The 27,377-nt window shown below is 54.1% G+C and overlaps 12 protein-coding genes across 12 annotated transcripts; 9 read left to right on the top strand and 3 right to left on the bottom strand.

The window, feature by feature from the left end:
- Window positions 1-1,186: 1,186 nt before the first annotated feature.
- On the bottom strand, window positions 1,187-1,501 carry M409DRAFT_58771 (uncharacterized protein; the record flags this gene model as incomplete). The annotated part of the gene is made up of 1 exon (XM_033813997.1): window positions 1,187-1,501. One exon carries the CDS (start codon window positions 1,499-1,501, stop codon window positions 1,187-1,189), a length of 315 nt encoding a protein of 104 aa, XP_033662907.1.
- A 64-nt stretch (window positions 1,502-1,565) lies between these two features.
- M409DRAFT_27742 (uncharacterized protein) lies at window positions 1,566-2,711 on the top strand (the record flags this gene model as incomplete). The annotated part of the gene is made up of 1 exon (XM_033808710.1): window positions 1,566-2,711. One exon carries the CDS (start codon window positions 1,566-1,568, stop codon window positions 2,709-2,711), a length of 1,146 nt encoding a protein of 381 aa, XP_033662906.1.
- A 1,070-nt stretch (window positions 2,712-3,781) lies between these two features.
- On the top strand, window positions 3,782-5,020 carry M409DRAFT_27741 (uncharacterized protein; the record flags this gene model as incomplete). Its single annotated transcript, XM_033808709.1, has 3 exons — window positions 3,782-3,848; window positions 3,921-4,436; window positions 4,515-5,020. The coding sequence occupies 3 exons, from the start codon at window positions 3,782-3,784 to the stop codon at window positions 5,018-5,020; spliced, it is 1,089 nt and encodes a 362-aa protein (XP_033662905.1).
- Window positions 5,021-5,861: 841 nt separating this feature from the next.
- On the top strand, window positions 5,862-6,710 carry M409DRAFT_37478 (uncharacterized protein; the record flags this gene model as incomplete). The annotated part of the gene is made up of 1 exon (XM_033810737.1): window positions 5,862-6,710. A coding segment is annotated over one exon (849 nt), but the record flags the coding sequence as incomplete, so codon positions are not given.
- Window positions 6,711-7,844: 1,134 nt separating this feature from the next.
- Window positions 7,845-8,838, bottom strand: M409DRAFT_27739 (uncharacterized protein; the record flags this gene model as incomplete). Its single annotated transcript, XM_033808708.1, has 3 exons — window positions 7,845-8,207; window positions 8,415-8,494; window positions 8,553-8,838. 3 exons carry the CDS (start codon window positions 8,836-8,838, stop codon window positions 7,845-7,847), a joined length of 729 nt encoding a protein of 242 aa, XP_033662903.1.
- A 1,349-nt stretch (window positions 8,839-10,187) lies between these two features.
- M409DRAFT_27738 (uncharacterized protein) lies at window positions 10,188-10,541 on the top strand (the record flags this gene model as incomplete). Its single annotated transcript, XM_033808707.1, has 1 exon — window positions 10,188-10,541. One exon carries the CDS (start codon window positions 10,188-10,190, stop codon window positions 10,539-10,541), a length of 354 nt encoding a protein of 117 aa, XP_033662902.1.
- A 201-nt stretch (window positions 10,542-10,742) lies between these two features.
- M409DRAFT_27737 (uncharacterized protein) lies at window positions 10,743-14,471 on the top strand (the record flags this gene model as incomplete). Its single annotated transcript, XM_033808706.1, has 1 exon — window positions 10,743-14,471. The coding sequence occupies one exon, from the start codon at window positions 10,743-10,745 to the stop codon at window positions 14,469-14,471; it is 3,729 nt and encodes a 1,242-aa protein (XP_033662901.1).
- Window positions 14,472-14,965: 494 nt separating this feature from the next.
- On the top strand, window positions 14,966-16,171 carry M409DRAFT_27736 (uncharacterized protein; the record flags this gene model as incomplete). The annotated part of the gene is made up of 1 exon (XM_033808705.1): window positions 14,966-16,171. The coding sequence occupies one exon, from the start codon at window positions 14,966-14,968 to the stop codon at window positions 16,169-16,171; it is 1,206 nt and encodes a 401-aa protein (XP_033662900.1).
- Window positions 16,172-17,826: 1,655 nt separating this feature from the next.
- On the top strand, window positions 17,827-18,364 carry M409DRAFT_27735 (uncharacterized protein; the record flags this gene model as incomplete). Its single annotated transcript, XM_033808704.1, has 2 exons — window positions 17,827-18,011; window positions 18,079-18,364. 2 exons carry the CDS (start codon window positions 17,827-17,829, stop codon window positions 18,362-18,364), a joined length of 471 nt encoding a protein of 156 aa, XP_033662899.1.
- A 709-nt stretch (window positions 18,365-19,073) lies between these two features.
- M409DRAFT_58765 (uncharacterized protein) lies at window positions 19,074-20,002 on the bottom strand (the record flags this gene model as incomplete). The annotated part of the gene is made up of 2 exons (XM_033813996.1): window positions 19,074-19,889; window positions 19,946-20,002. 2 exons carry the CDS (start codon window positions 20,000-20,002, stop codon window positions 19,074-19,076), a joined length of 873 nt encoding a protein of 290 aa, XP_033662898.1.
- Window positions 20,003-22,937: 2,935 nt separating this feature from the next.
- On the top strand, window positions 22,938-24,014 carry M409DRAFT_58764 (uncharacterized protein; the record flags this gene model as incomplete). Its single annotated transcript, XM_033813995.1, has 1 exon — window positions 22,938-24,014. One exon carries the CDS (start codon window positions 22,938-22,940, stop codon window positions 24,012-24,014), a length of 1,077 nt encoding a protein of 358 aa, XP_033662897.1.
- A 773-nt stretch (window positions 24,015-24,787) lies between these two features.
- Window positions 24,788-26,701, top strand: M409DRAFT_69498 (GMC oxidoreductase; the record flags this gene model as incomplete). The annotated part of the gene is made up of 5 exons (XM_033818321.1): window positions 24,788-24,821; window positions 24,874-25,596; window positions 25,644-25,828; window positions 25,884-26,435; window positions 26,486-26,701. The coding sequence occupies 5 exons, from the start codon at window positions 24,788-24,790 to the stop codon at window positions 26,699-26,701; spliced, it is 1,710 nt and encodes a 569-aa protein (XP_033662896.1).
- Window positions 26,702-27,377: the final 676 nt, after the last annotated feature.

Genomic DNA, 27,377 nt, shown 5'->3' with positions numbered 1-27,377 from the left:
GCATAGTTGCCTGCTCGCAGTGTAATATGCCTCCGCAGTGAGCTGTTGTGTAATGCGTCCGTCCACCCTCCATCTCTACTGCATCCCTGCCAGCCAGGTCTGCGTCTGCGTGCTCAGCTGCATGGCGCTTGAGTATTGGCTGTGAAGAAGCGTTTGACAAGGACCTCTTCGATGCATACCCAGGGTGCTCGGCTCAGATTGAAGGATTCATCCCCATTACTCGCAAGCCATCCAGCTGGCCTAAAGTGCGGGCAAAAGCGTGGTCGTTTCGAGAGATTCGATGGAAACGACGTTTCTTTGCCTTCCACTGTGAGCAGAACGACGAGGGTAGTCTTCACACGTCGGCGTCCTCATCGACTGGATAGGCGTCGTAGCACGAGCTGAGTTCTGGCCAGCTGTGGCTGCATGCAGGAGTATCTCGCAGTCCAAACGGGGCGTGGCGGCTGAGCGGTGGAACAACAAAAACATCCCCAGCCGTGCAATTCGGACAGCAACGACGGTGGTAGATTAACAAGTGACGTCTGGAGCTGGGCAGCAAGTCATTCACCGTGGCACGACTGAGTCGCGGGCGAACGTGTGGGAGACGAGGTTGGCTGGCTGGTTCAAAAGCAGTGAACGTTGGCGGCGATCCTTTCCCGAACGCGCCACGCACCTCCAAACTGCGCGCCTCTCTTCCTGCCGGCGCAATGCCATACGACCGCCACACGCACTCGCTACAAAGGCAGGGTGAAGCCGCTCGCTGTCAACACCTCCACCTCCACCTCCTCGCAATCCATCCCTCGTCGTCGCCTCCCCTCCTACGACCTACCGCCGCCGGACTGAGCAGCCCGTCGCATCTCAAATACCGCCGGCACAGATTCGCCGAGCCAGTACCCGATCTCAGCGATCTCGCGCTTTTCCACGGCTGCATCTAACGCGAGCTGGCCTCGATTGGCTGCCAACCGCCGCCAGACGAGCCAGAGCCAGAGCAGGATCTCGCTGCTGCTGCTGCTTGCTGTGAGGGAGATACACACAGGTCACGCCGCGTTTGCCTCTGGTGTGCGTGCGCTTTGGAATCGCTCGAGCATCGTTGAATCATCGATTTGCACCTCCTACACTCTCCAATTGCCATCCCGCGGGCAATCATCGCCCCTCCTTATCTGCGTGTCTCGCCGCGCCCTGTATCCCAGTCCGCCACTTCACCGGATCACAGGACCAGCGACACCACCACCCCGACTCCGCATTGCCCGACAAGGTTCAGCATGTCAGCCGTCTGAGCCGCACTCGTCCAACTACGACTCCTCGTCTTGGCGACTCTCACGACTGACGATTCGTCTGACACACGCGCACTGTACCACCAGCATCCGCCATGTCGTCGTCGACCACCACGAGCTCGGCGACCTCCACCCCGACCGGCGATAGCGGCGGTGGAGGAGGAAGCGGCGGCGGCCCCACCAGCTCGCCATTGCTCTTCTTCGTCGCCCTGGGCTTTGGCGTCGTCTTCACTAACCTCTGGTAACATCTTATGCCTGCCTTTACCCGGCTGCTTCCGCCGTCTTAGTAGTACATGACGCTAATCATCCATCATGCACAGGATCATTGTCGGCGTTAAGTACTGCTTCAGATATAATCAGCGCAATCGCGCCGCCCGCGCTCTCAATGAACATGGCGAACCCGTCGACCTCACCCAGATGCCGCACCCACGACGGAGACGACGCGAGAAGAAGCTCATGTCGATGGAGGAGGTCAATGAGCGCTTCCCATTGACCAAATACAAGATCTGGCGATCGAGCAGAGAGGCCGAAGGACTGCCTGCCGCTGGTGGGGTCAACCCACAGAGCAGACCCGTCAGTCTGAAGGAGGAAGAAGGCACCATCGAGACACAGTTTGCGAAACAGTCTACGGATACCGCGCGACCCCCAACGGCTCTGAGCGTGGCGCAACAGGACCATGCCAATGCCATATCGCATGCGCGACCAGTATCAGATGCGGAAGCCACTTCCAGCTCTGACAAGGTTCCCGAGAAGAGCGTGGTTGAGACGACCGAGACAGTCGCATCGGCGGATGATAGGAACGCATCCGTCGTAAGCGGCTTGGATGACGATGACGAAGACGATCCTATTCGCACCGCTGCGCCGCCAGAAATGCTCGCAGCACCTGGAGATTCCTGCGCCATCTGTCTGGATACTTTGGACGATGACGATGACGTGAGAGGTTTGACGTGTGGGCATGCCTTCCATGGATCATGCGTGGACCCCTGGCTTACAAGCAGGAGGGCGTGTTGTCCTCTTTGCAAGGCGGATTATTACGTGCCGAAGCCTCGCCCAGATGGCGAAGATCCTTCAGCAGACCCTCGACGACGTGGAAGGAATGCGCATGGCATGCAACCACCGCCAACAGCCTTTATCGGTGGTCGAGGCATTGCGATGAGAGGGCGTATGATGTTTGCACCTCGAGTATTATTCCTCAACGACAACACAAATCAGTTCTATGCGCCGCATGCTGCTAGAGAAGAGCGGTTACGGCGAGAACGAGAGGCGCAGGCGGCATTCTATCAGGATCCTGCGGCGCAGCGACAAGAGCAACAGGATCAACAAACACCCGGTCGGTCATGGCGGAGTCGGTTGACCACCATGCCAAGATTTGGCCGGCGAACATCACAAAGTCAGCAAAACCAGCCACAGGAACCTGTCGTCAGTGCTGGTGAGCTCGAGGCTGGCACGAGAACGTGAAGGCTGTGACTTTGGATCTCCTGTACTTTTATGGCGATCCCAGGCGGACCATTGACCTTATCAACCCCTTTCGCAGCGAACGAGAGTGGATACGAATCTCCTATTGTCTACGAGCAACCGAGCGAGGGACTCCCGAATGAATTGATGACGACCTACCTGCAGCGTTCTCGCACATCCGCAGCATTGACTGCGCCGCACACCATCATTGTGCTCTGCTATCCCATCACATCCCAATGGGCGCCGGTGGAGGTGTCATACTCTTCTTGAGATGCATTCGGTAAATGCATTTCGGCTGGCTGTCTGCTATGGATATCGAGTATGGTGGGCCTGATGGATGAGGATGGAGATGAAGCATGGAAAACCCTCGCAGGTCTTCCCAGTGTGGATAGTACCAACGTGACAGGATCGAGAGGTACTCGAGGAATACAACAGGCTTCTTTCCTTGCCCTTTAGATTGATTGATCCCATGTTATAGCATGAGTTTGAGCACCGTGGAGGCGGAGGGGTGTTTTGAACGCGTCACTGTGCATAGATCGTGTATGAAGTTATGATGGATTGAGGACATGCGACGTCTGACCCCGTGCAGCGGGCTACTCAGCTGGAGAAAATATTACGAGCCATCAGACTGCAACATGAACCCTGAAGAGCAAGGTCAGAAATCAGATACGTGCGAGTCGCGACGTTCACAAACGATGCCACAAGATGGACGGTGTATTTAATCCCAAGGACTCAAAACCTTAGAGAAGAGACAAGTCAACGGAAGGTCACTCCATGCGGCCATCATAGTCTGTACGTACGGATCGATGACTCCATTCCTCCGGTTGACAAGGTATAGGCCTGTTGAAGACGATGATCACTGATCAGAAGCTCAATGTCTATGTGATCCACCCTCGGTGAACAGTAAACGATAGCGGTTACGAAGAGATATTCTCCTACTGGAGTCGACACTACATATATTGGATGATGGATCCTGATCGATATAGTAGGAATAAGAGAAGGGCGAGGACCGCAAAGCTTTCGCAGCTTTTTGATATCTTAAAATTACATCAACGTATAGATTGCATCACAACATGTCCGAACGAAAGCTCATATTGGTGATTGGAGGCACAGGAGCCCAGGGAATCCCCGTCGTCGAAGGTATACCACCAAAGCAAATCCCCAGCAACCAACGCTTCCAGAACCACACCTAACAACAATCCCTCTAAACAGCCCTCTCCGCCTCCCCAAACTACTCCGCCATAGTCCTAACCCGCAACCTAACCTCCACCCGCGCCCAAACCCTCGCCTCCCTCCCCAATGTAACCCTCCTCCAAGGAACCCAAGACTCGCTCCCCTCCCTCCACGCCGCCTTCGCCCACAAACCCCACGGCGCCTGGGTCAACCTCGACGGCTTCACTTTGGGCGAGAAAAACGAGCTCTTCTACGGCATCCGCGCCTACGAGATCGCGCGGCATCATGGCGTCAAGCACTACATCTGGGCGAACACGGACTATGCGTTGCGGATTGCCGGGTGGGATGAACGGTATCATTGGGGGCATAATGATGCGAAGGGGAGGATTGGGGATTTGATTCTGGCGCATGGGCGGGGGGAGAGGGAGGGGGGTTTGCTTGGGGGGATGGCGGTGAGTTTGCTGACGACGGGGCCGTATATGGATATGTTGTTTGATGGCATGTATCTGCCCCAGGAGAAGGAGGATGGGAGTTTTGTGTGGAGGAATCCGGCGGGTATGTTCTTTCTTTCCCTCGCCCCTGTAACTAACTATCATCTCGAGATATCCTGATCCGACTGACTGACTGACCAAGCGAACGGCAAAATCCCCCTCATCGCCCTCGCCGACGTCGGCAAATACTCCCTCTGGATCCTCAACAACCCCCTACAATCCACCAACCTCAACCTCGCCGTCGCCACCGAACAAGTCTCCTTCCCAGACATCGCCGCCACTTTCACGCGGGTCACGGGAATCCCCGCGACCCACGAACCGATGCCCCTCGAGGAATACCTCCCCCTCGCGGAACCCTACCCGCACGCCTACGCCAACTGGGCACTGGGGCCCGACACCCCCCGGGACAAGAGCGTCATGACGTGGCGGGAGAATTTCTCGGCGTGGTGGAGGTTTTGGGGCGAGGGGAAGGGGGCGACGAGGGATATGGGGTTTTTGGATGGGGTTTTGCCCGAGAGGGTGAGGAGTTTGGAGGAGTGGATGAGGTTGGTGCGGTATGATGGGCGGCCGAGGGCGGTGTTGAAGGGGTTGGAGGATATGAGGGGTGGGAAGGGGACGAGGACGGGGGAGGGGAATAAGGTAGTGTAGGGGCTTAGAGCTTTTGCGAAGTTATTAGTTAGCACGGGGATTGGAGATGAATGTGGAGTTGGTGGGCATCGTTTGTTTCCCAGAAGTTTTCGAATGTGTTGGTCGATGCGTTCGGAGGCCGTCAGTTGTAAAACGTGAAGCTTGGGGTAGGAAGAAGGTGAAGTGGTGACCCACTTGGCGTCGAAACGCCTTCACTTCAGCTGCTGCTTTGCACCTTCGTCCTTGACATAATGAACAACCACTACATTGATGTTTATACAATGTGGATATTCGCAAGGCTATATAAGACATCTGGTCTCCATTGAACGGATCCGTCACCTCGCCATGATCCCCTGAATGTCAGGAAGTGATTATACAAACAATACTGGTGTCCTGAATCCTATGCAGATTCTCCTACTTGGGAAATCCAGGCGAGACTAACGTCCCTCGGCAGAAGAGTGGATGAATGATGAGCATGGATGAGACGAACACAGCACCCGGCAAATGGACGCTTCCTATCCATGAGGGAAGACCGCGATCAAGTCGTGCCGAGGATATATGTTCGACTTGCGATGCTCTGGTCGAAAAGATCATCTGGCCCACTACTCAACCTTCTGGTGCTAACGACGACGATACATATACTATCGGATGGCTAGACCGGATAGCAGCCACGAAACACTGTGCCTTTTGCCAATTCCTGGTGGAGCTCTTCCTCAACAACAACGATCTTGATATTGGGGACTGCAACGAGAACTACCGTGTTCTGATATGGATGGGCGTTGGTTGTGAGACTGTCACAAGGAAAGGTGTGAGGGCAGAATGGGATCTTTCTGTGACTTTTATGGGCAATGAGGAGGTGGAGATGACGGAGGAGACGAGGTCGTTGGCGCAGACGAATTTTGATCAGGTGAAGTTTAATTTGGATTGGAATAGTCTCACTGCACTAAGTGGATTGGAAGGAGGGCTTGTTGATGGAGATGAGGTATATCATCTTGGGCGACTGGTGAATGATGAAATTCAGACGGACTTCTTGAGAGAAGGTCTCGAGACGTGTAAGGATCACCACGGCGAGGCTTGTGAGAGACCGAAAAATGTGCTTAAAACAAGCCTTACGGCTGAAGAACCGCCTGATCTCAGGTTTCTGAGGGTGATCGACGTGGAACAGAAGTGCCTGGTACCATTGCCAGCAGGAGGAACTTACGTTGCTGTTTCGTACACCTGGTCGCCAGAACCGTACACATCTCTGCTCAAAGAGAACATCCGAGACCTGGAAGATGTCAGTGGAATTGAAATCGACAGACTACCACCAACAATCTCTGATGCCATGGAGGTCGTTGCTATGCTCGGAGAGCGATACCTATGGGCCGACAGACTCTGCATCATCCAAGACGACCCACGAGACAAGAGGATCCAGATCAACCGGATGGACATCGTCTATCGATACGCAGCTCTAACGATCGTAGCAGCCGGCTCCTCTTCAGAAGGCACCTCCGATCCAGGACTCCAAGGACTCCGTCCCGGAACACGCAAAATCTCACAGGCAACCGCCACGATCAGAGGTCTCCAATTCGTCGAAACCCAGAGCTATCTCGACGAAACCATTTCCAGATCTCGCTGGTATTCACGCGCCTGGACTTTCCAAGAACACCTTCTTTCCAAACGTCACCTCGTCTTCACGCGCACTCGAGTGGTCTTCTTCTGCGCCAAAGATACCTTTGCGGAAGACTACATCCGCAGAGCCTCCTGCCACCCCAACGACAAACCCCTCGCCCGCAGCCAATACACCACCCCACCATCCCCCGAAGCCATCCACGCAACCGGCATCGCAAGCACCCCCACCGCCTACGAAGTCATGATCCGGTGGTACACGACCCGCAACCTCACCGTGCCAAGCGACATCCTCAAAGGCATCGCCGGCCTCCTGCAAGCCGTGACGCGGGAGACGAACCACCGCTTCCTCTGCGGGATGCCCCTGACGCCCAACCTCCTCGATCACTTCCTCCTCTGGCTGCCCCTAGGTCCCAGCACTCGCCGCGGCAAGAATGCTTTCGATCTGGACTTCCCGTCGTGGAGCTGGGCGGGCTGGGTCGGTGGCGCGACGTATGTTGCTTCCGGACAGGTGTTAGATGGGAGGGAGGTTGAGCAGTTCGATGAGGAGGGGATGGTGGGGGATGGGTTTCGTGTGCTTGTTGCTACGCGGAAGGATGTGTATGAGGAGTTCGAGCCGGGGGATCTCGATGATGATGTTTTGGTGAATCTGGAGTGGTGTAAGCTCTCGTTTACGGCGCTGGCTGCGAAGGTGGAAATCAGCGTGGCGGTTTGGGGGTACTGTTTGGATTGCGAGTCCGTAGGTTGGGGGGATGCCTCCAGGTGTCAGATGGTTTTCGTTGAGGGGAGGTTTGCGGGGATGGTGTTGATGCATATGGACAAGAGTCGGGAGGAGTTGGAGGGCCTGCAGGCGAGGCCGGAAGATGCATTGGAGTATGGGACGAGGAGGGTTGAGGTGGTTGCTCTGTCAAGTACGTATCGTCCGTGGCCTGTTTACTTTCCTATCAGCCAGTACAGTCGCGATGATGCGAACTTCTACTATATGGATAAGGATGGCGAGGAGAAGGATCATGTGCCTTTCGATACAGATGCTTGGAACGATGAGGATCCCGAGATGGTCAATGTGATGATGATCGAATGGGACGATGGATTAGCAACGAGAACAGGGATCGGGCAAATCCATTCAGAGGCATGGCGATTGTTAAATCCTCGAGAGAAGAAAATCATACTAGGCTGAACGATCAACAACCCATCCCACTCACAACACAAACCCAAGACAACATCCCTCCTCCCCCCTTCACGACCCCCCACCAACCGGCGCCGCCTCCAAAAAATAATTCCCCGCCACAGGCCCCTCCAACCTCCCCGCCTTCACATACCCATTAACATCAAACATGCCGCGACTCGCCCCCAGCGTCTGCGGGAACGTCGCGGGGTTCGGCGGGGTGTACACGCCCTTCGGCTGGCGATAGACCAAGAACGTGTAGCGGTGCGCTTGCGGGGAGGGAGGCGTGGGCGCTGCGTACATGGGCTGGTCTTTGGCGCTGGGTTGCTGTTTGCGTTCGAGGCAGGGTTTGGCGTCGTAGTAGATCCAGTGGAGGTAGTTTTTTAGGAGCGGGCCGGGGGTTGTGCCCGCCGGGGAGAGGGCGTCGGGGTCGGCCTGGGAGGGGGCGTTGTTAGAGGGTTGATGGACGTTTGTTGTTCTGATCGAAGTGGAATGCAGAAGCGCAAGGTCTCTCGGTGCTTCGCAGCGGCCGCGCGCTCTACTGTAGTTCCAATTGCTTGGACGGGTTGCGAATGATTGGGATCGATATCCCACTTTAACTGGAAGACCGAGGACAGACTGCTGAGGGAAGGAAATACATACAATGATGACGGTGTAGTTATAATCAGCGTAGCGGAGATCAGACTCCGCCGTGAAGACAACATTGGGTTGCAGAGTGGTCTCTGTATCTGTCGTCAGCCAACACCCTGAGGAGCGTATGCACTTTTCGAAACAGCCCACCCGTCGTCTGGAACTTCGTCCCATACTCCACTTGCTTGCCATTATAATCAATCGCAATCGTAGCATCTGGATTGAAGCTTGGAATGACATTCACTTTGTCGTTGTACTGCGATGGCCTGGGTGGAATGACCTTGGCCTTGAGAAATGCCGCCTTGGAGATGGCAATCTCTCTATTGTCAGCCTTGCAGCTGGGACTGCTGCTTCCGCCGTTTGCTTGGGCTTCGACATCTGGGATGGCGGCAGTTGAGGCCGAGGCCACAAAGGCGAGGAGGGGGTAGAAGCGCATGCTGGATATGTGAGAAGAGGGAGATGAAGGCAGGGCGGCTCTGGCGACTGTTGAGCCGTCCTGTAGTTGATATACTTACCTCGTTCCATCATAGACATCGACGACGCCATTGAAGGCTGAGGCTTGTTCATAGCGGCTCACCGCAGTTGATCTTGGCTCGAATCAATCGTGCATATCGTTTCTTCTGCCGCAACTTCCCGTCTTCAACACATGGCACTGGGTATTTGGCATCTCTGCCACAAGAGTTGATCCTGACGTCTCTGAGAAAAGTGGCTATAGGTTTGGTCGGGAAGGTGGCACGCATCAGTGGATGTTCTCCGTTTGGTTGACTTGCACTGACTTTCACGCCGCGTGTGGACGTTTGCGGGGATGATCAACGCCACGAACCTGCCTTGTCTCGGAGTCAACGTCTTCGACACGAGCTCGGCGTTCCGCTTGTCGGGTGTCCGACGTGAGAGTTCAGCATTGCTCTGTATTGTTGGCATGATCGTATCATTGACGGTCGTTTTAGAGACCGTCGTAGACCAACTCCAATTGGATCGCATAGACCCATTGAGATGGATCAATTCCACGTTGCAACGATAAGTTTAGATCCGGTGTTTGTCCATCGTAGATTCATCGCAGAACGCAGGTTAGCCATGCCGCGGTTTTGTCGGCACTTGATGCACCACGGCTTTTCAACAGCACTGGCAATGTGGTTTAGCAAGTGTGCGAGCGGCCAAGATACAGTGAAGAGACCCGAGGATGCCGCCATTGTGCTTCGGCGTCGTCTGTCATAGTGCTGAACAAGGCTGGGGCCGTTTTTGACAAGGGGTTTACACGTGTCGATTGCGCTTTTGTCAGCAAGGATCAGATGATCCGGATAATGTCACACAAACAGCGTCGCTCGAGACTCGTCCAAGTAGAATCGAACACTACCGCTGCGGATTCCGTCGGCGAGTAGAAGAAACGCGTTGTTGGTTCACCATCGATATGGCCAATTGGCGTACTGCGCGGTGAGAAGCCGGAGAGCGAGCAGGCATCATACAAGATGCGTAAAAGGTTTGCATGACATCCGACATGGAATTTTTCTTCCTCCAATTTTCACGAGAATTTATTTCTTCTGCGCTTCAATGACGTTTGCAACCAGCCTCAATCTCAGACACTTGTAGCCGCTTTGGTCCATTGCACGTCCTCGATTGGTTCGACGACGTATCGGGCGAAGTTCCGGCGCGCTTCGCAAAGCCCACTCGAGTATTTGCACCGAAAAGGATCAGGGGCCGAAGAAATAGTACGACGGGTAGAAGTTGGCTAGCGAGTGTGGTTGTTGGCAGTACCAGACATTTGATATTCATAAATCGGTGGCCAGGATGCGCAGAGGCACGCGTCAACGTGGTTCCCCAGCCATACCTCCCCAGAATCCGCGGCGACACGAGTTGAAGCGTGTGTTTTCCATCAAACACGTGGGCAGATCCAGTTCCAGCGATTCGGAACCAATGCACGAGTACGATCCGAGCGAGCAGGCGGAGAACCGTCGCAAGAGACGGTCGCTGTTCTACGACGAGCAGCGCGCGGCCACCAAGCTCTCGCATCCACAGCACTTCGATTTTGATGCGCTGACCATCCCGGAAAGTCCAACGACGACCACGCGCAGCCAGAAGTCGTCGGAGTCGGGTCCGGCCAAGAAGGCATTGGCGAAGCTGAAGAACATGTTCAAGGCGTGAGGTCGGTGAGGCAGTTGGAACATGGTGGGAGCCGTGGGAGGAAGTGGTGCAGGCTTGGCACTTCTCCAGACGCGCCAAGGTTCAAACCCCTGTCTCGCGCGTCACCATCACTGCGCATCCCGTTTGTTTGCACCTGTCAACAACCACCTTCAACCATACCAACCGCCAAATGCGCCACTAAATCAAGCATACACACCCATCATGGCGTCGCATGCGCCGACAGACCCCGACCAGCAGGCGCAAGCAGCGTCTGAACCCAGACCGCCCGATGGCATCAAACTGGACACGGACGATCTCAGCGACGCACTGAGACACATGTCAGTTGCGACAGCAGCCTCTGATACATACAGCCCCATGTCTTCAGCACCACCGACGCCCGGTCTAAAGACGCCCCTCTCCCGCCGCACATCGCAACCAGCTACGTCTCCTATCACCAAGGACTCCCCACGAACCTCAAATGCGCCATACTTGCCACGGCGCCCATCTAGCTCTGCCAGTGTCAGCAGACCACCATCGTCACCACGCTTGATGAAAAAAGGATCGAGAACGTCGCTGGGCGGACCAGACGACCAAGAGAGGCGGCCAACACCGAAGCGATCTATATCCAACTTGATCTCAGGCTTGAGGGAAGCGCAAGCTACTATGGAGCCGATCGAAGAGCCCATACCTCTCACAGCACCTCAGATCGCAGCAGATCATTTCAGCAGAGAATTACTGGGCCACGAGCGACCGGAATCAGATGCCGAAACCATTGTCATTCTGCACGATGCATGCTATGGACATCGCTTTTCGCGGTTGAAGACGACCAAGACTAGCCTGTCAATGATCGTAGAACGACCCGAGCGCATCCATGCCAGCGTCTTGGGAGCCTCTACGGCCTACGTACGCCTGGGTGGACACCATGCAGGGGCAAAGCGTTCGCCTCACCCCGACAATCGCGAGCTTTCCAATCCACCCTTCAAGATTAGGCGATCTGCCCGATCGATGGATATTACCTCCACGTATGTCACGAACGTGCATGGCACAGCCTGGATGTCAGAGCTACAGGGATTGTGTCATTCTGCAGGTGAAAAGCTGGCAGCAGGAGCGAAGGAACTTAGCCGGACGTCTACTCCTGGCGAGCCAGAGAAAGAGAGGCTTCATGAAGGCGATCTGTATCTTGCACCCGAATCGCTCAATGCTTTTCAGGGCGCGCTGGGTGGTGTTGCCGACGCCATTGATAAAATCTTCGAACCAGGCACAAACACCAAGCGCGCATTTGTTGCAGTCCGCCCGCCTGGCCACCACTGTTCAGCAGATCATCCAAGTGGCTTTTGCTGGCTGAACAACGTTCACGTAGGGATTGAATACGCCGCGCAGACACATGGACTTACCCATGCTGCCATCCTGGACTTTGATCTGCATCACGGAGATGGTAGCCAGGCCATAACATGGGAGCGGAATAGCAAGAATAACGTGAAGCGCCTGAATGCAAAGCCGAACAGCAAGCTGAAGCTGAGTCCGGACATTGGGTACTACAGCATCCACGACATCAACAGCTACCCATGCGAGATGGGTGACGATGAGAAAGTCCAAGCTGCCAGTCTTTGCATTGAGAACGCCCATGGACAGTCTATTTGGAATGTACATCTTCAAACCTGGAAGACAGAAGACGAATTCTGGAAGCTTTATGAAGAGCGCTATTCAGTGCTGCTCGACAAGGCAAAGGTTTTCCTCAAACACCATGCACAGCGATTGAAAGAAGGAAAAGTCCAACCAAAGACGGCGATCTTCATCTCTGCCGGCTTCGACGCAAGCGAGTGGGAGGGTTCTGGTATGCAGAGGCACAAAGTCAACGTACCGACTGAGTTCTATGCCCGCATTACTCGTGATGTGGTGAAGCTTGCAGAAGAGACTGAGGGATGCGAAGGTCGTGTGATCAGTGTCCTCGAAGGTGGTTATAGCGATCGCGCTCTCTGCAGCGGTGTACTCAGCCACTTGTCAGGCCTATGTGCTTCGCCTGTCACACCAGACACAGCTGGCGTCGAAGATCTAATGGACCTCAGCTCTCAGATGAACGGACTTTCTCTCAGCACGTCGCTCACATACGACAAGACTTGGTGGTCGGCAGACAATCTCACCGCGCTCGAAAACAAGGTCAACCCACCGCCTCCGCCGCAAGCCAAAAAGATGCGAGGTGGACCACAACCTACTTATGCCACGCCAACAGAATCGTTTGCTTACAAAGTGCTGGATCCTCAAAAGTTCGCTCGCTCTATTTCAGGAACCATGCGAGAAGCGCCGCTGGCAGCACGACCACCGACACCGCCGATCCCAGAGGTTGATTGGGTCGTAGCTACTCAAGAGCTTTCGAAACTGCTCATTCCCATCGGCCGCCAGACCAAGAGCTGCACGGTCGAAGAGTTGGAAGTTCCACGTGCCAAGAAGGAGCCACAGACTACTGCGCAGCCTAGCGAGGTCGGCCAACCGCGGCAGCTTCGTGATCGCAGGGCGAAAGGCCCAGTGTATGCCGAGAGCGCTCATAGTGACGAGACGGCTAGTGTTCGCTCTGTCAGCCGGTCAGAGTCTCGGGCAAGCAGACGTGAGACTATTGATGTTCTTCCCACGCAGGATGCTGCTCCTACGCAACAGCGTAGAGCTAGTCGACGACAGAGTGCTGGCAGTGCCTTAGGATCGACAGATGCGCCAGTCGATCACGACGCGCCCCCTGTACCTGCCATCCCATCAAGGCCCCCAATGTCGAGTAGGACAAGCTCGAATACTGTAGGGACCATGAAGCCGCCTCCAATCCCTACGCCGAACCCACAGGCTGTGAACAAGAAAGTCCGAGCACCTTCACAGAATCGAAAGCGCGATGCGATCGGGGGCGGTCCGTTAACCTCTGCACCGAAAGCAACATCAACTGTTTCCAATAAGGCTATCGGCGGCGACGCCAAGACTTCAGACGTCGATCGACTGGCATCTGGATTGAAGAAAGTTACTCTCAAAGTAAGCAGTACCAAAGAAGAGCACGATCGCAAGCAGAAGGAGAAGCTCGATGCCGAGAGGCGCGCCAGAGCTTTGAAGGGTGCGGAGACGAGACGTATCAACGCAGCTGCAAAGAAAGCTGCAAAGGAGGGAGCTGTGCCTCAGAAGCAGCCTCTTGCTCCAGTCTCTACCGGATTGGCCAAATCAGAAACGCAAGCTGGCGCTGTCGTCTCAACGGCGCAGAATGATGGAGACATCGCGAGAGCGGATGATAGCGTAGCGGAGCCTGCCTTTGCGCAGACTACGGAGATGCTTGCCGATACCAGCGGTTGGGGTATGCCTAGCCTAACAACGGAGAACACTGGGCCCATCATTGCAGATGCTCCCGTCGACAGCTTGTCCAACGAGCCTATGCATGTTCCAGAACGAAAACCTACTCCGATTGAGGTACCGACATCCCTAGGCACACCCGCAGAGGACTTAGAGTTCCCAGAGTACGCCAACAGTGGTGGTAGTGCCAGTGTGTCGCCGGCTTTGAAGCCAGAGGATGGTCCAACATACCCAGCACAGCAGCTACCCTCCCCAGCGGGATCAGAGCTGAAAGTCGGTGCTGGCTCCAACGTGCGCTCTACTTCTTCCTATTCGCCCTCATGGATGAAGCCTGCTGCGCACACATCATCAAATGGCTCCCCAGTGAGCCCCAAACGCACGCCGTCGTCACCAATCAGACCTTCAAGCAGCAGGCAGCTTCCGACCTTCAGCAGCACTGGCCATATACCTTTTGGCCCAACTCCAACTAGCCCAGAGCGGAAAACCCTACGCAGCCCACCGAAAAGCCTGTGGAAGCACAACCCCATGGACGGAGAAGGTGGCATTGTTGGCAATGGCGTGGGTAGTTCTATGTTGACGGAACAGCTGGAGAAGAAGAGTATTTGGGACGTACCGGACACGCCGGCCAAGTGATGGATGTTGTTTAACGGCAGGAAAAAGTGATTTCGTTTGTTTCATGGGCGTTTTGAGAGCGGACTTTGTGGCAATAGGAAGATACCCCGTCGACAAACAGTAATATGCGAGCGTTTGATTTTGGAGTGTGCAGGACTGTAATAGGATCATATGCCTCGAAAGACGCGTTGTACAAGTGACCCACTTGAGATGAAGGACTCGTCACATGATGATAAATGTCTGTATACGTGAACAGCACCTGCAATTGCAATGTTCATGAGGTGAAATCGTGTGAGGGCGGGCCGTTCGGAGCAAGCCGGCCGGCCACCGACCACCTCGCTGCTACCCTCTCCCATCCAGGTGACGCCCTTTCTCTCTTCCCCATTCAACACAGACATGTTGAACCTCCTAGAACCGCCTTGATTCACACCTGTTGCGCCGCCGCACATGACGCACTGACTTTCCTTTCCTTACAGCGACAGGCACCACCTTATTGCCGAGACCAACTACCTCATATGCCGTTCGACCCGACACCGCGGAAACACTCCAAACTCACACCACTCGATATCGGCAAAATGCAGGTCATTTCCATCAACGACTTCGACAGGGCGCAGGAGGCCCAACTTGAGTATATCATGGACTCCGCGGTTGACCAGCTCGAGGGCTTCAACAAACCCGCCGCCGAGCGGCTCACTGTCGCCGATGTCGTTATCTGTTTTGGCCAACTCCGACTTCACGACGAACTACCACCACAGTTCCGATTCGATTTTGCACCGCCTACCACGTGCCGGCAATGGCCAGGGCCGCGATTCGGTTCATTCTCTCTTCACAAGCCGCTGCCTTCGACGGGGAAGACCAAGGCGAAGTCGTCGAAGTGCAGCAAACAATCTAAGAAGCACGCCCAACCCGATGACTTCAAACAGAGCATTCGGCCGCAGAAAGCACCGAAGCCTAAGAAGACCAAGAAGGTCGACGTGGCACCCGTACTGATCTCGACGAAGACGTCACGGCACCCACCGCTCGAATTGATGAGCTTGCCGCCAGAGCTGCGCAACGCTATCTGGAGTCTTTTGGCGGTGCATGACGAGCCTATTGAGGTGCAGCTGAGGCCCATACGACCATGCAAGAGGCCCAAAGAACTGCGCGGAGCGATCATTCGGCGCTTCCCACTCGAGCCTGTTGTGGCGTCTGTCAGTCGCCAGGTGCGGAGGGAGGTGCTGTCGATTTTCTACGGAGACAACCGCTTCATCTTGCAGAAGAACGCCTGCAACCTGTACAATGGCCGCCATATGACTGATCCGACCATCATGGAGAAGTGGCTGCCACGCCAGAACACGGCCAAGTTCCTCACACATTTGGACATCCGCTTCAACACGGTACCGCGTACGTTCAGATCGATGACGACAGTCTACACGCTCCGACGTCTGCCGGACGATTCCATCACGATCAAAGTCAAGGTCGAGAGGGCTCTTGGCAAGACGCTATCGCAGACGTCCCAGCCTTGCCTTTGCCACGAGCAGGAAATCGTATCGGCGATGGAAGATAGTGCCCAGCGGGACGGGAACCTGCTGGACATGGCGGTGGCATTGACGAGGAAGCGGCGTGAGATGCTGTTCGGTGGCGTCGACTGGAAGAGAGGAATCGTGTCACTCTATACCATCAAGGAGAGGACCTGCGAGAAGTGCAAGAAGGAGACGTTCGAGACTGTCTATAGCAGTTGATGAAGCGCAAGAGACGACCAAGAGATGATTGGATGAGCATGAATTTATGGTTTTTATGAGCTTTATTGAGCGTTTTGGCATGACGATAGCGGGTCCTATGGATTGGAAGGCATGCATAATGGCTTTGCTCCCCCTGGTATTGATTAAAGAGCACACCTGAGTTCCTTTGGAATCACAGTGCCCCTCTTTCCACATTTTTCTCATTACGATGATAGTACCATTTCTGCACCGTCGATTTGCCTTGCTCTGTTGAAATCCTCCGCAGAACAAAGGAACTTGGTGCCCTCGGAGGAGTCATGCTCATTCTGCAGACGTACGAGTCTATGCAGGACCTCAGCGACCAGTAGCAAGTATGTAGATAGCCCAACAAGCATGCCATCGTCTTTAATGATCGCTCCTCATTGTCCTTTTGTTGAAATTCTCCTCTTTTCAGTTGATCGTTAACGCGTTAACGGAGTCTTGCCAAGCCTCGGGATGTTACACCTTCGAGGCAAAGGTATGTCCTGACCTAAGTATCTAGAAGGTCCAGGGTCGATGGATGTGGTTGATTAAGACCTGGAGAGTAGACTCGGGTGGTCAAAATATTATGGGAACGTCAGGCTGTCGTACCATCGCCGCCTGAAGTCAACGTCAACGCATATCATGATTTTGCGCTCCAAAACACGTATAATAAGGCCAAAAAATCTCAAAAATTTGGAGTTAGGTCAGGGCCTGACCGGGATTCGAACCCGGGCTACAGATAATTAGTTTCCATACGACGAATGTGATAAAACCATCTGAGATGGCCAGGACTTACGCCTGTCACAATATCGAGCAGAGTACACCTGCTGGGTGATTTCCCGAAGCGACAATCACTGCCTGAAATCAGCACAAGCCCTACAATAGACTCGAGGGCGTGAAACTCACTACCACTAGACCATCAGGCCGCACTGTCCGATGTGGAGCCGAAAATTCATTTTGTAATATCATGGCTTGACCGGGCTGGAATAACGTCTCCCCGGCGGGCTGTGGTGCCGATTGCTCGTTTGGAAAAAGAGGAGTGGCCAAGGTTTCATGGGGTTGAGTTATAGCGCCTGGCAAGGTATACTCCGGATAATAGGGTCGTCGAAAGTTGATACGTTAACGCGATATTGATATAATAAAGGATGACGGCCGGAGGCAGGTCCGTACGGTGCTCCAGAAGCCTGTCAGACGCTCGCAGGGGTCTCAGATCCTGGAAGAACAGTCGAAAGGCCCAGATTGATGGAAGGTCGACGTAGTTGCGGCCGAATCCAGAGGTAAGAAGTACAATGGCTGATTTTCGTTGAGAATGGTGGTTTGCGACCAAGAGGCCAACAGGATCAAAGAAAGCGCGTCTCTGCTCATAGCCACGCTAGATCTTGAGATCTTCCGGGAGAAAGGGCGTCTTGTAGAGCCATCCTGCACTTCAAGCAATGACAAGAAACGTTGGGATCGAAGACAGATTGAAAACCTATACAGAAAGCAGAACCAAACAACAAAACATTCCACAAGCAACAACGGAATCCGTCAACTCCTCAAATCCCTGCATACTCAAGCTCTCGGCGAATCGTTCACCCGAAAACTCAACGACATCAACGGCTCGCTCTCCGTTCAACGTCACCTCCTTCCCTCCTTCCACGACGATATCCCAAACAATGGCAGGACCAAATCCAATCGACTACTTCGCAATCCGCAACACAATCGCCACCTACTGCGTGGCCTTGGACACCCAAGACTGGCAACTCCTCCGGAAGGTCTTCACGGAGGATGTAGATGCGACGTACCCGTTCAGCGGGCAGATTCGGGGGGTGCAGAAGGTGGCGGATGGGATTCGGAATAGGTAGAAAACCCCTTCCAAAGACACAAATCCTGGGTGTTTGTACATGCACTCATCGAATTGTTTTGAGATTAACCCCAATAACATCCCAACACGCCCTCACAACCCAAACGATCGAAATCGCCAAGGACGGCAAGACGGCCACGGCCACGACGTACTTCACCGGGATCCATTTCGGCAAGGGGAAGTGGCAAGGCCAGCAGGTTACGGCGTGGGGCAAGTATGAAGATGTGTTGGTTTTGACTGATGGGGAGGGGATTCCGGGGTCTTCGGGTCATTGGCTTATCAGTAAAAGGGTTGTTGGGTTTATGGGACGGCTGGGGGAGGAGGGTGTTATGAGGGGGGAGGATGGTTGAGGGGTGAGGTGGTGGTTTGAGGGTTGGAAGGGTTGTGTTGACGACAGTATAGCTACATAGACGACAGCCTATCTCGTAAGGCAGAGGCATGATTTCAGACACGAAGTGCACGAAGCAAACTGTCAACGAATGCGACTATGCAACAGTACGCCAAATCTAGGTCAAGTGAGTCCATGAATGATTGCCGTTATGCAGCGGCAGGCGCTGATTTCTCAATCGCTCGCCCTGGACCTGTGGATGGTTCTGTCCCCTCAGGTCTTTGACCAGAGATATGCAATGTTCGGCCTGTTCGTTGTCATCGTGAACATTACCCATCCTTGCATTCTACTTTCAATCCTCTCATGGCTGTTGGGAGAGGCAGCCTCGGCGGGCGATGAAGGACTCAAGGGAATCTTGCGAGGCTTTTCGTGGAAGGAAGGATTGAGCTTCAGCAAGGAGACACGTCGCCGACGAAGGCAGGAGTGAACACAGCACGTTGAAAAGGAGATATTCGTAGACCAGGTTCACGAGAATGGAATGGATATACGGCAGAAGCGAGCAGCAGACAGTACGTCCGAAGTCATTGCATTTCATTACAGGCAGGCATCATCATCATTATCAACCCTCCATTGCGACTCTCATCTCTTCTCATCAGTCATATCCGTATCCTCGTAATCATATCTTCATCATTGCAGCGTGGTCCAAGCCATCGATCTCTCCTTCCGTTCTTTCAACCCTCCTTCTTCGAGCCAGTTGTCGAGAGAGTAGGTGTCGATAGAGTAGGTGTACTCGTTGGCGACCATTTCGGGTTCGAGAACGTACCGGTAAGAGTTGTGCGGATCCAGGTGGTGATGATGCTGTCAGACGAAGAGATTGTCGTCAGTATGATGATCGTGGGACTCCGCTCTCCTGGAATCCAAGTGGTGATGACGCTCGGAGACGAAGTGGTTGCCGTGAAGCTCGTTGGGAGCGACGTGGAGGTATGGCTGGTGGAGGGATTGGGTGCAGTCGAGGTTGCCGGGATCCAAGTGAAGGTGTCGTTGGGGAACGACCGCGGTGTTGTGAAGGTTGCTGGAATCCAGGTGTAGCTGTTGTTGGCAGACGATATGGGTACACCAGAGCTTGCCGGGTACACGGTGATGGTGTGGTTGACTGATGGGATGGGTGGAATGTAGCCGGTTGCAGACCACGGGTAGGTGACATTTGCTGAGGCCGGTGGGTAGTCGTGGGAGTCTGTCGTGGTGATGAGGGAGAGTGTAGGCACGATCACGCTCCAGGACAAGTCTGGTATGGTGCTGGTGGACGCCTTGCTGGTGTTGTGCAGCGGTATGGTGAAGGTCGTGGGCCCAATTGATGACCGTGCTGGCGTGCTGGCGGTGCTGGTCGTCGTGTTGTAGTACCATGGTGGCAGAGTGATGATCGTTGGCCAGATGGTGGAAGTGACGGTCTCAGTGATTGTGAGGGCACGGCAGGAAGTCGAGTCCATTCCCGAGATTGGGGAGGACGACCAGGGCGCAGAGGAGGGGCTCGAGGTCGCGGGGAGGGACTGTTGAACGGGGATGTCAGTAAGTGAGGGAGGTGAGGATGGTTCTGAAAGCGTACCTTTGATGCCGCCGTGAGAGCGGCCAGCACAGCCAGCAGCAGCCAGGTGAGAATCATTGTGGGGGGAGGGCAGAGCGCTTCTGAATGATTTTCTGAGGGGGATTGGGGGCGCTCTCTGCCTGTGATGTTGGCTTAGGGACGAAGGGGAAGTGAGGACGCCGTGAGCGAATTTATACCCACCAGCGCACGGCCGGCGCTCCTGGCTCACCTGCTGAGCGATGAGGGAGGAAAGAGCCATACATCCCCAAGCATCCCCGTCCGTCCACGGCATCGATACAGTGCATGCCAGGCTTGTGACGGGGATGGTCTCGGGGATACTCCTCAGTCTATGATCATGTCTCTCGCCTCACATTCAGCTACTAGAGGGCCTTGCAGTGCATCAAGTCTTTGTACTGTAGAGTAGCGTTGTGAGCTTCGTTGCGGTCGATGTTTCAAAGTCCTTGTTCGTAGACCAGTCCTTTGGCGGGCTTCCTCAACGCCAACAACACTGTCCCCACAGTAGCACAAGCATTTATTTGCCGTACGATTACTGCACAGACTCGACGGTCCCATCGACAACGAACTGGCAGATCGAATGCATGCCTCCTACGATAGCGACTGTCCATCACAGAGCCTGATGCACCGAGAGCACCCCTTGAGGTAGGTCGAAGTCCGCCAGCGACCGTAAACAGCACGCCGTTGCGACGACGTCAAAGAGGAAGAGGCTACAAACATCATTGCCGCCAGCATTGAAAGATAAGACAAGTCTATGCTTGTCTACTCGACAGCCGAGGACCACAGCCGTGTGTGAACAAAGAAGAGGACATGGCCTGCGGGCCTCGAACAAAGAAGTCAGGGCTTCGGAGACGGACACCTCAGTTCATCGACCTCGATGGACCAGAGACTACTTGCTGCAGAGTCGAGCACCATTGGCCTGGCGCCTCGCACATTCCTCATCGTACAGACACGTTCTGAATGCGAGCATACAATGGGCGTGGCCCAGCGCATGAGCCAACCGGCCATTGTCGACGCACATCCTCTCTCGCAGGCATGCCCAGCGTCGGAGCCAGCTGTATTGAGGACCGGTGCAATGACCTCGCATGTGTCATGAGCAACGCAGTACTCCGATAAGAGCAGCTAGCCACTGCTGCCCAAGAAAAGGGACGGCAAGGCCAACACCACCAGCGAGCAGTCGGAAGATGCGCACGAGGCTATGTGCTACCAGCGGCAAGCTCTATGACGCCTGACAATTGACCACGCCTCGCCGGGGCATTCGCTGACCGTGCCAGGTACGCTCGCACTCGAAGTAACGGCGGTTTCCAGTACCCAACTGAGCAAGAGGAGGAGCGAATGATACCAGAACATCCACAATCACCATCGTCTCGGGCACGTCGCGCAGAGCTTGGGTGTCGAGTCTTACCCAGAAAGAGCAAGAGGAGCATTAAGAGCAAGAGTGAGGAAGACCAGGAATGACAACACTCCCTTCATACCCAAGGGCGAAGACGAAGGCATCGACAGATGGCGAGGGTCCAGTGATAGCCTTCGGTATCAAGCAGCCTTCGCTCAGACGGCTCTATTCCTAGAGAGCTCGTCATGGTGTGATCGGACACGGGCAGATGGCATCGAATTCAGCACATTCTGGTAAGACCATGAGTGAACGACGCTGGACCCAGTCAACCTTTCCCAGCTTCCTTGGACAGTCTCGGGAAAATACAACAGCAAGAGCCTCCATGAACCAAGAAGGCTCTTCCGGCGCCCAAAAGCTCCGGCTCCCTTGACTCCTCTTGAATCGTCCAAATGGCTGGCTCGCAGGGAGAAATTCTGTGCCATGGCAAAGACCTGTGAACCACTGGCCAAGTCGCACCTCCTCTGTGTTCTCTCATAAGGATAACCTCAACTTGTCGTTGACCTGCTGGCTGACCTGCTGGAACAGAAAGCCGTTATCGTATCTGAAGGGATGAGATGATCTGGCGGAACCAAAACCGTGGAATATTGCGTCCACCCGGGATGATTGCGGACCCAGGACCAAGTCGTATATTTCGAGAGGTGCCTACCAGATTCGATCGATGATCCGATTCCGTTCGATACTGCTTTGAACTCTGAGAATGACCACGGCGGCTTCTTTGTTGGGGAATTATATCCCCTCCGTCACCTGCCAAGGCTATCAGGCATAAGCGGCTCGATGTCTGGAGTAGCGCAGCCCCCTGATTGTCGTGGAATGGTGCAATCATTGATCATTGGACGTGAACCCTTCAAATGTTCGAGCTCCGAACGTCGCCTTTTGTGTTGAAACGGAGCATTTGCCTTGATGGGCCGGATTGCCGTGCAACAAATTCTGTGCACACCACCTGTGGCAGCGGATGCAATGGCAGTGCGAGCTACCCTGACTTGTGTGCTGTGCGAGTGACCTGAATGCAGCGGCAGCCTTGGAGTACGATCATACGGAGCCCGCTACTCCATCTACCAGCCAAAGGCTGCCTCAGAATATCCGTGAGAGTTTCTGTTTTTGCAGACTCAAGCCGGTTCACCCAGACCATCGTCCGCAACATCGTGTTCGCCTCGACCGAAGAGCCCCGGAGCAGTCTTTGGCGGTATTGAGAAGGTCTACATCCCTGAATTGTCCTCTCTCTATAGGCGCCATAACGAATGTAGTGCTCGCAAGATGGGAGGCAGGCTACAAGTAGTTGGAGAACGAGGAATGGTTTAGGAGGAGCAAGTGCTGCAGATAGGCTTCTTTCCTTTCATCGCCATTTCTGAGAGGCCATTACGATCGTGAGAATTACAAGATGGTAGGTATGCCCTGAAAATGGCCTACAAATGCACACAAGCTACATGTATGCTCCCAATTGCAGAATGTACAGAGTGAAGACAAGAGGAACGTTCCCATAATCTCGGCCCTTGGTTTGCTTTCTCAGGTCACGTGAAACCTCCGCGGAGGCTCCCAAATTGAGACGGCTTCGCAACTTCAACACGAGGCGTTGACTGCTCGTCTATCATCACATACATCCTCACAATGCCTCCCAGAACGGCGCCAGTACCGCGTGCCTCCTTCACATTCCACGCGAAGCATCTCCGACGACGCCTCCCGAACCGAAGATTTGCGTCAACATTGGCTCTTCCCGAGCACCCACTATGGCGCGGTCAAGATCCAGTCACTCGCATTGGGCAGTCGATAACAGGTGGAATGGAATGGCAGACGAGCACATACTGCTGGAATGAGCAGAACCTCAAAACACTTCCCGTGGCAGCCACCAACGTGGAGAAGCTAATCGAAGGATATGTCACAATGAAGCAAGTCAACAACGAAGGAAAGGACCTCAGAGCGATACGAACGGCATTGGCTGCGAGGAGAAAGAGCGCGGAGAAAGTCTACGTCAGCAAGCCTAAGATGAAGGATTTTGGCGACCGGATAGAGTTGACGGCTTTTGTGTTCGATGGAAAGCAGCATGCCAGGGAGGCCGATGAGAAGAGATTCAAGGCGCGGACAGGAAAGCCTGGCGATAGCAAGAAAGCGAAGGGGAGCGAGTCCGATATCATACTGGATCCTGCACAACAGGTCGGACTACAGGGACTCATTGCGAGAATATACGGCAAGCCAGTGGACTTGAAGCTCATCAAGCTGAACAAGCCACATCTTGATGCCGACATCCTCTCTGCAGTTGTTGCACAGAGACTTCGCGATCGAAGGAATACACCGCGGCGAGTCATTCGTGATGCGACCTGGAAAGCACCTCTCCCGAACGCACAGGCGGTTGCAGCTATTCAGCAGAAGAAAGCGCAGCGACAGGCAGTCAAGTTTTCCTGGGATGATTTCACTGTGGGAAACCTCGGACAGACATCGAATGGAACAATCAAGGAAAAGCTGGCGCTGAGCCAAGTTAGCAGTGTCGAGGTGGAGGCTGCTGGTCGTTTGACCAAGCGTTTAACGGCCAACAGATCAGCAAAGAAGATGGCTAGACGAGGTGCCAACTCCAAGGGGCCGGCCGTGTTACTGCGAGGGTTCAGAAAGGCACATGTACAGTACGCCTTTGCTGGCGGAAAGAGGAGAGTTGGTCAATTCGGCATCCGAGTCTCATTAGGCCATGCTTAAGACCTACGCGAGCATAGAGAAAGATTTATGTTCAGGTTGCTGGCCTGATCAGTCGGGCTCAAGTCGCCAAGCCTTGGTTCGAGGAATTGTTGACATCGAAGACAGAGGGGTGCCGTTGGTCACTCTGTCAGCTCAATGCTGACGGCGTTCTGCAAGGCGTTCTGGTCACCTACGCCTCGTTCGTTCGAAACAGCAGCGACTATGGCATCTGGACGCATCATTACCAATGAGAATAATACTTCTCGTAGCGGATGACCCTACAGCATGGTTCCAACATTGGAAGCATGGCGATCTGAGCTACACCGACTTCGCCGGCCAAGAGTTGGCTTCAAATTTCGCATTCCTTGACAGAATTGTCCAGTGTTCCGCTTTTAGATACCACACCGGTGCGGTCGCAAACAGAACTTATTCAGCACAGCACCCTTTTCATTACCTAACACAACAATCATTGGCCATTCTCTCGTCCTGCAAACTCATTTCGATGTCGAGCGAGATATTGACTATGTCTCTTGAGAGGCTGAGTCTCACTAATCGTTACTTCCAAGCCCTCATAGCCTTGTTTTGGTGACAAGTGCTCACATTTGACTAATCAGATCTTAGCGAGTTGGTATACACGGGCGTGATATACATGAGCGAAAGCGAATGACAAAGCTGACACCAATATAGTCTGATTACGGCCGCCGATAGACTGCACTGCTTAAAAGCGATGACAGAGGGCTCCATCGTACACCGAAAAAGCAACCACTTCCGCACATTCTTAGCTAACCACAACCATGGGAGACTCGTTTGATTTCATCATTGTTGGAGGTAATCTTGGAATCCTGTTCATCGTGACGACCATGCTGATGAAACCTGACAGCTGGCCCAGCTGGCACCGTTCTCGCAACTAGACTTGCAAAATCGCCAGCCGCACCTAGCGTGCTGCTCCTTGAAGCCGGTGGAGCGAACAATGATCCCTCATTAGATCAACGCCTGATCTCCAACCGAATGACAACAGCGTCTACGAAACCCGACTTGAATTGGGGTTACAAGACAGTACCTCAATCGCACCTCGCGAACCGTGTGATCGACTACAGCAGGGGCAAAGGCTTGGGCGGGTCCACTCTGATCAACTTTGGATTCTGGACGGTCCCTCCATCAGCTGATTACGATCGATGGGCGAAAGTAGTTGGTGACGATGCCTTCTCCTGGAAGCAGATGCAGCAGAGATTGAGGAAGCTCGAGCGATATCACTCCAAAGTCGAGGGACCTGTCGAGCGATACTGCTATCCTTCGCCGCAGGATCATGGCTCTGACGGAGAACTCGATGTTGAAGTGCCAAAGGTTATCGAGCCGGAGGTCTTGTCGTTCTTCGCTGAGATTGAGAAGGCTGGAAGCCCCATCAACAGAGATTTGAACTCTGGCGATCCGATTGGGATTGGCCTTATGGTTTCTTCCAGTCACCGCGGCCTTCGAACCACCGCTCAAGCAGCCTTCCTTGAGCATACCCCAAGCAACTTGGTTGTGAGGGCAGACAGCGCTGTCGATCGAATCGTTCTACAGGACAAGACTGCAGTTGGCGTTGAAGTCGATGGGAAAATTTGTGAGTGTATTCTGATACTTCCTAAGATTGGTCCTCATGTGATACAGTCAGGGCATCGAAAGAGGTCATCCTCTGTGCTGGAGCACTCGATACTCCGAAGCTTCTTATGCTGTCTGGTATTGGTGATAAGGACGAACTGAAGAAGCACGATATTCCTGTCGTGCAAGATCTCCCTGGCGTCGGCCAGAATCTTCAGGATCATACCTGGGTGCCTTGGGCGTACCAAAGGAAGGTCAGCAAGTTTTCAGGGCAAATGCGATGCTATCCATCTTTCTGACTGCGTTTAGGCCCCTCCTAGTCAGTCGTACGATGCTTGGCACAACGATGAGGCAGCTGCAGCAGCTCGCCGACAGATTGAAGAAGACGGCACTGGTCCGTTCGCAGTCAATGGCCAAGGATACGTCCTCGGATTTCTCAAAGACGAAACGACGTTGAAATCCGACGAGTTCAAGGCGCTGCCTGCTGCGGTCCAGCGCCACCTCGAGGAGCCCACCGTGCCAACGTTCGAGACGGCGTTCGCCCTCATGAGTCCAATGCCAGGTATGGATCCGACGAAAAGCTATCTTATGACCGCCGTTCTGCTCCAGAACAACCAATCGGTGGGAAGTGTACGACTGGCATCTTCCAATGCGAAGGACGCTCCCATTTGTGACCCGGCTCTTCTGTCCCATCCATTTGATAGGACCTGCTTCATCAATGCCGTCAAGGCTGCCGTGAGTATTCCCGGAAATCCAACGCTGTCCGACGATATCGACTTCCCGCTCAATGCCCCGAGCTTTGCAAGCGATGAGGAGATCTGGTCGTTTCTTCAGCAGAACGCTGGAGCTACATGGCACATGGTGAGTGATGGATAAGGTCGAATCTGAGCGCCGGACTAACCGCGGACCAGAGTTGCACGGTGAAAATGGGCCAAGAAGATGACGAGAGCGCCTGTGTCGACACACACTTCCGACTCAGAGGGATCGAGAATCTCAGAGTCGCAGACATGAGCGTCACGCCATTCCTGCCCGGTGCTCATCCCACATTGACGGCGTACCTAATTGGGGAGACAGCTGCTGAGAAAATGATTGCAGAGTACGGGCTGAACACGCAATCGAAGGCTTAGCAGTGGCTCGACGGAGATGAGACGATTGAGAATCGCCGGTTAGCGGTAAAGCATCATGGCAATATGATGAGGTCTTCTATGGATCATGACGCTCATAAAATCCTAATGCGACTTATGAAAGCCCTATCCCTCCATGTACACAAGACCCTACCTAAGGCTTCACCAATCGCAAAGTCAAGATCGTGATGCACTCCCTTTGCGAACACCCCACCAAGCAGCAGGCCACGGGCTGACCTACCCAAAAGAGCAGGGCATTGTTCAGCACCGCTTCACATGGTAATCACCTTCGCTCTGCGAAGCGTACTCGTATATCTCTCTTCGGTCGCCAGTATAGGCAAGCCTTGCTCAGCCAATGGACGACAGCCCTTCGAGGCGCAGCAAGCCCGATACAAAGCCCGTACCTGACATCACAACAGCCCTAACGAAGTGCCCTTTCAGCTATTGCATTCCTCAAAAGCCATTGAATGCTTGGCAGAAGTGTGCCCTCCCGCACAGCCTCCGCTGCTTATCCTGCTTAAAGTTCTCGCTCCTTCCTCCTTCGGCCTAGCGGTGTCACTTTAAACCAATTGGAACGTTGCTTACTTGAATCGTTTTGATCCTGCACAACGCTAAACCTTAGGTCTAGTAGATGGAAGGAATGGAATCTGTTTGTATTCCATTGTGCATGCGTGTTGTA

The sequence above is a fragment of the Zasmidium cellare genome (assembly GCF_010093935.1).
Source record: "Zasmidium cellare ATCC 36951 unplaced genomic scaffold M409scaffold_38, whole genome shotgun sequence".
NCBI lineage: Eukaryota > Fungi > Ascomycota > Dothideomycetes > Mycosphaerellales > Mycosphaerellaceae > Zasmidium > Zasmidium cellare.
The sequence above is the reverse complement of the archived record's forward strand: the minus strand, read 5'-3'. Positions and strand labels throughout refer to the sequence as shown.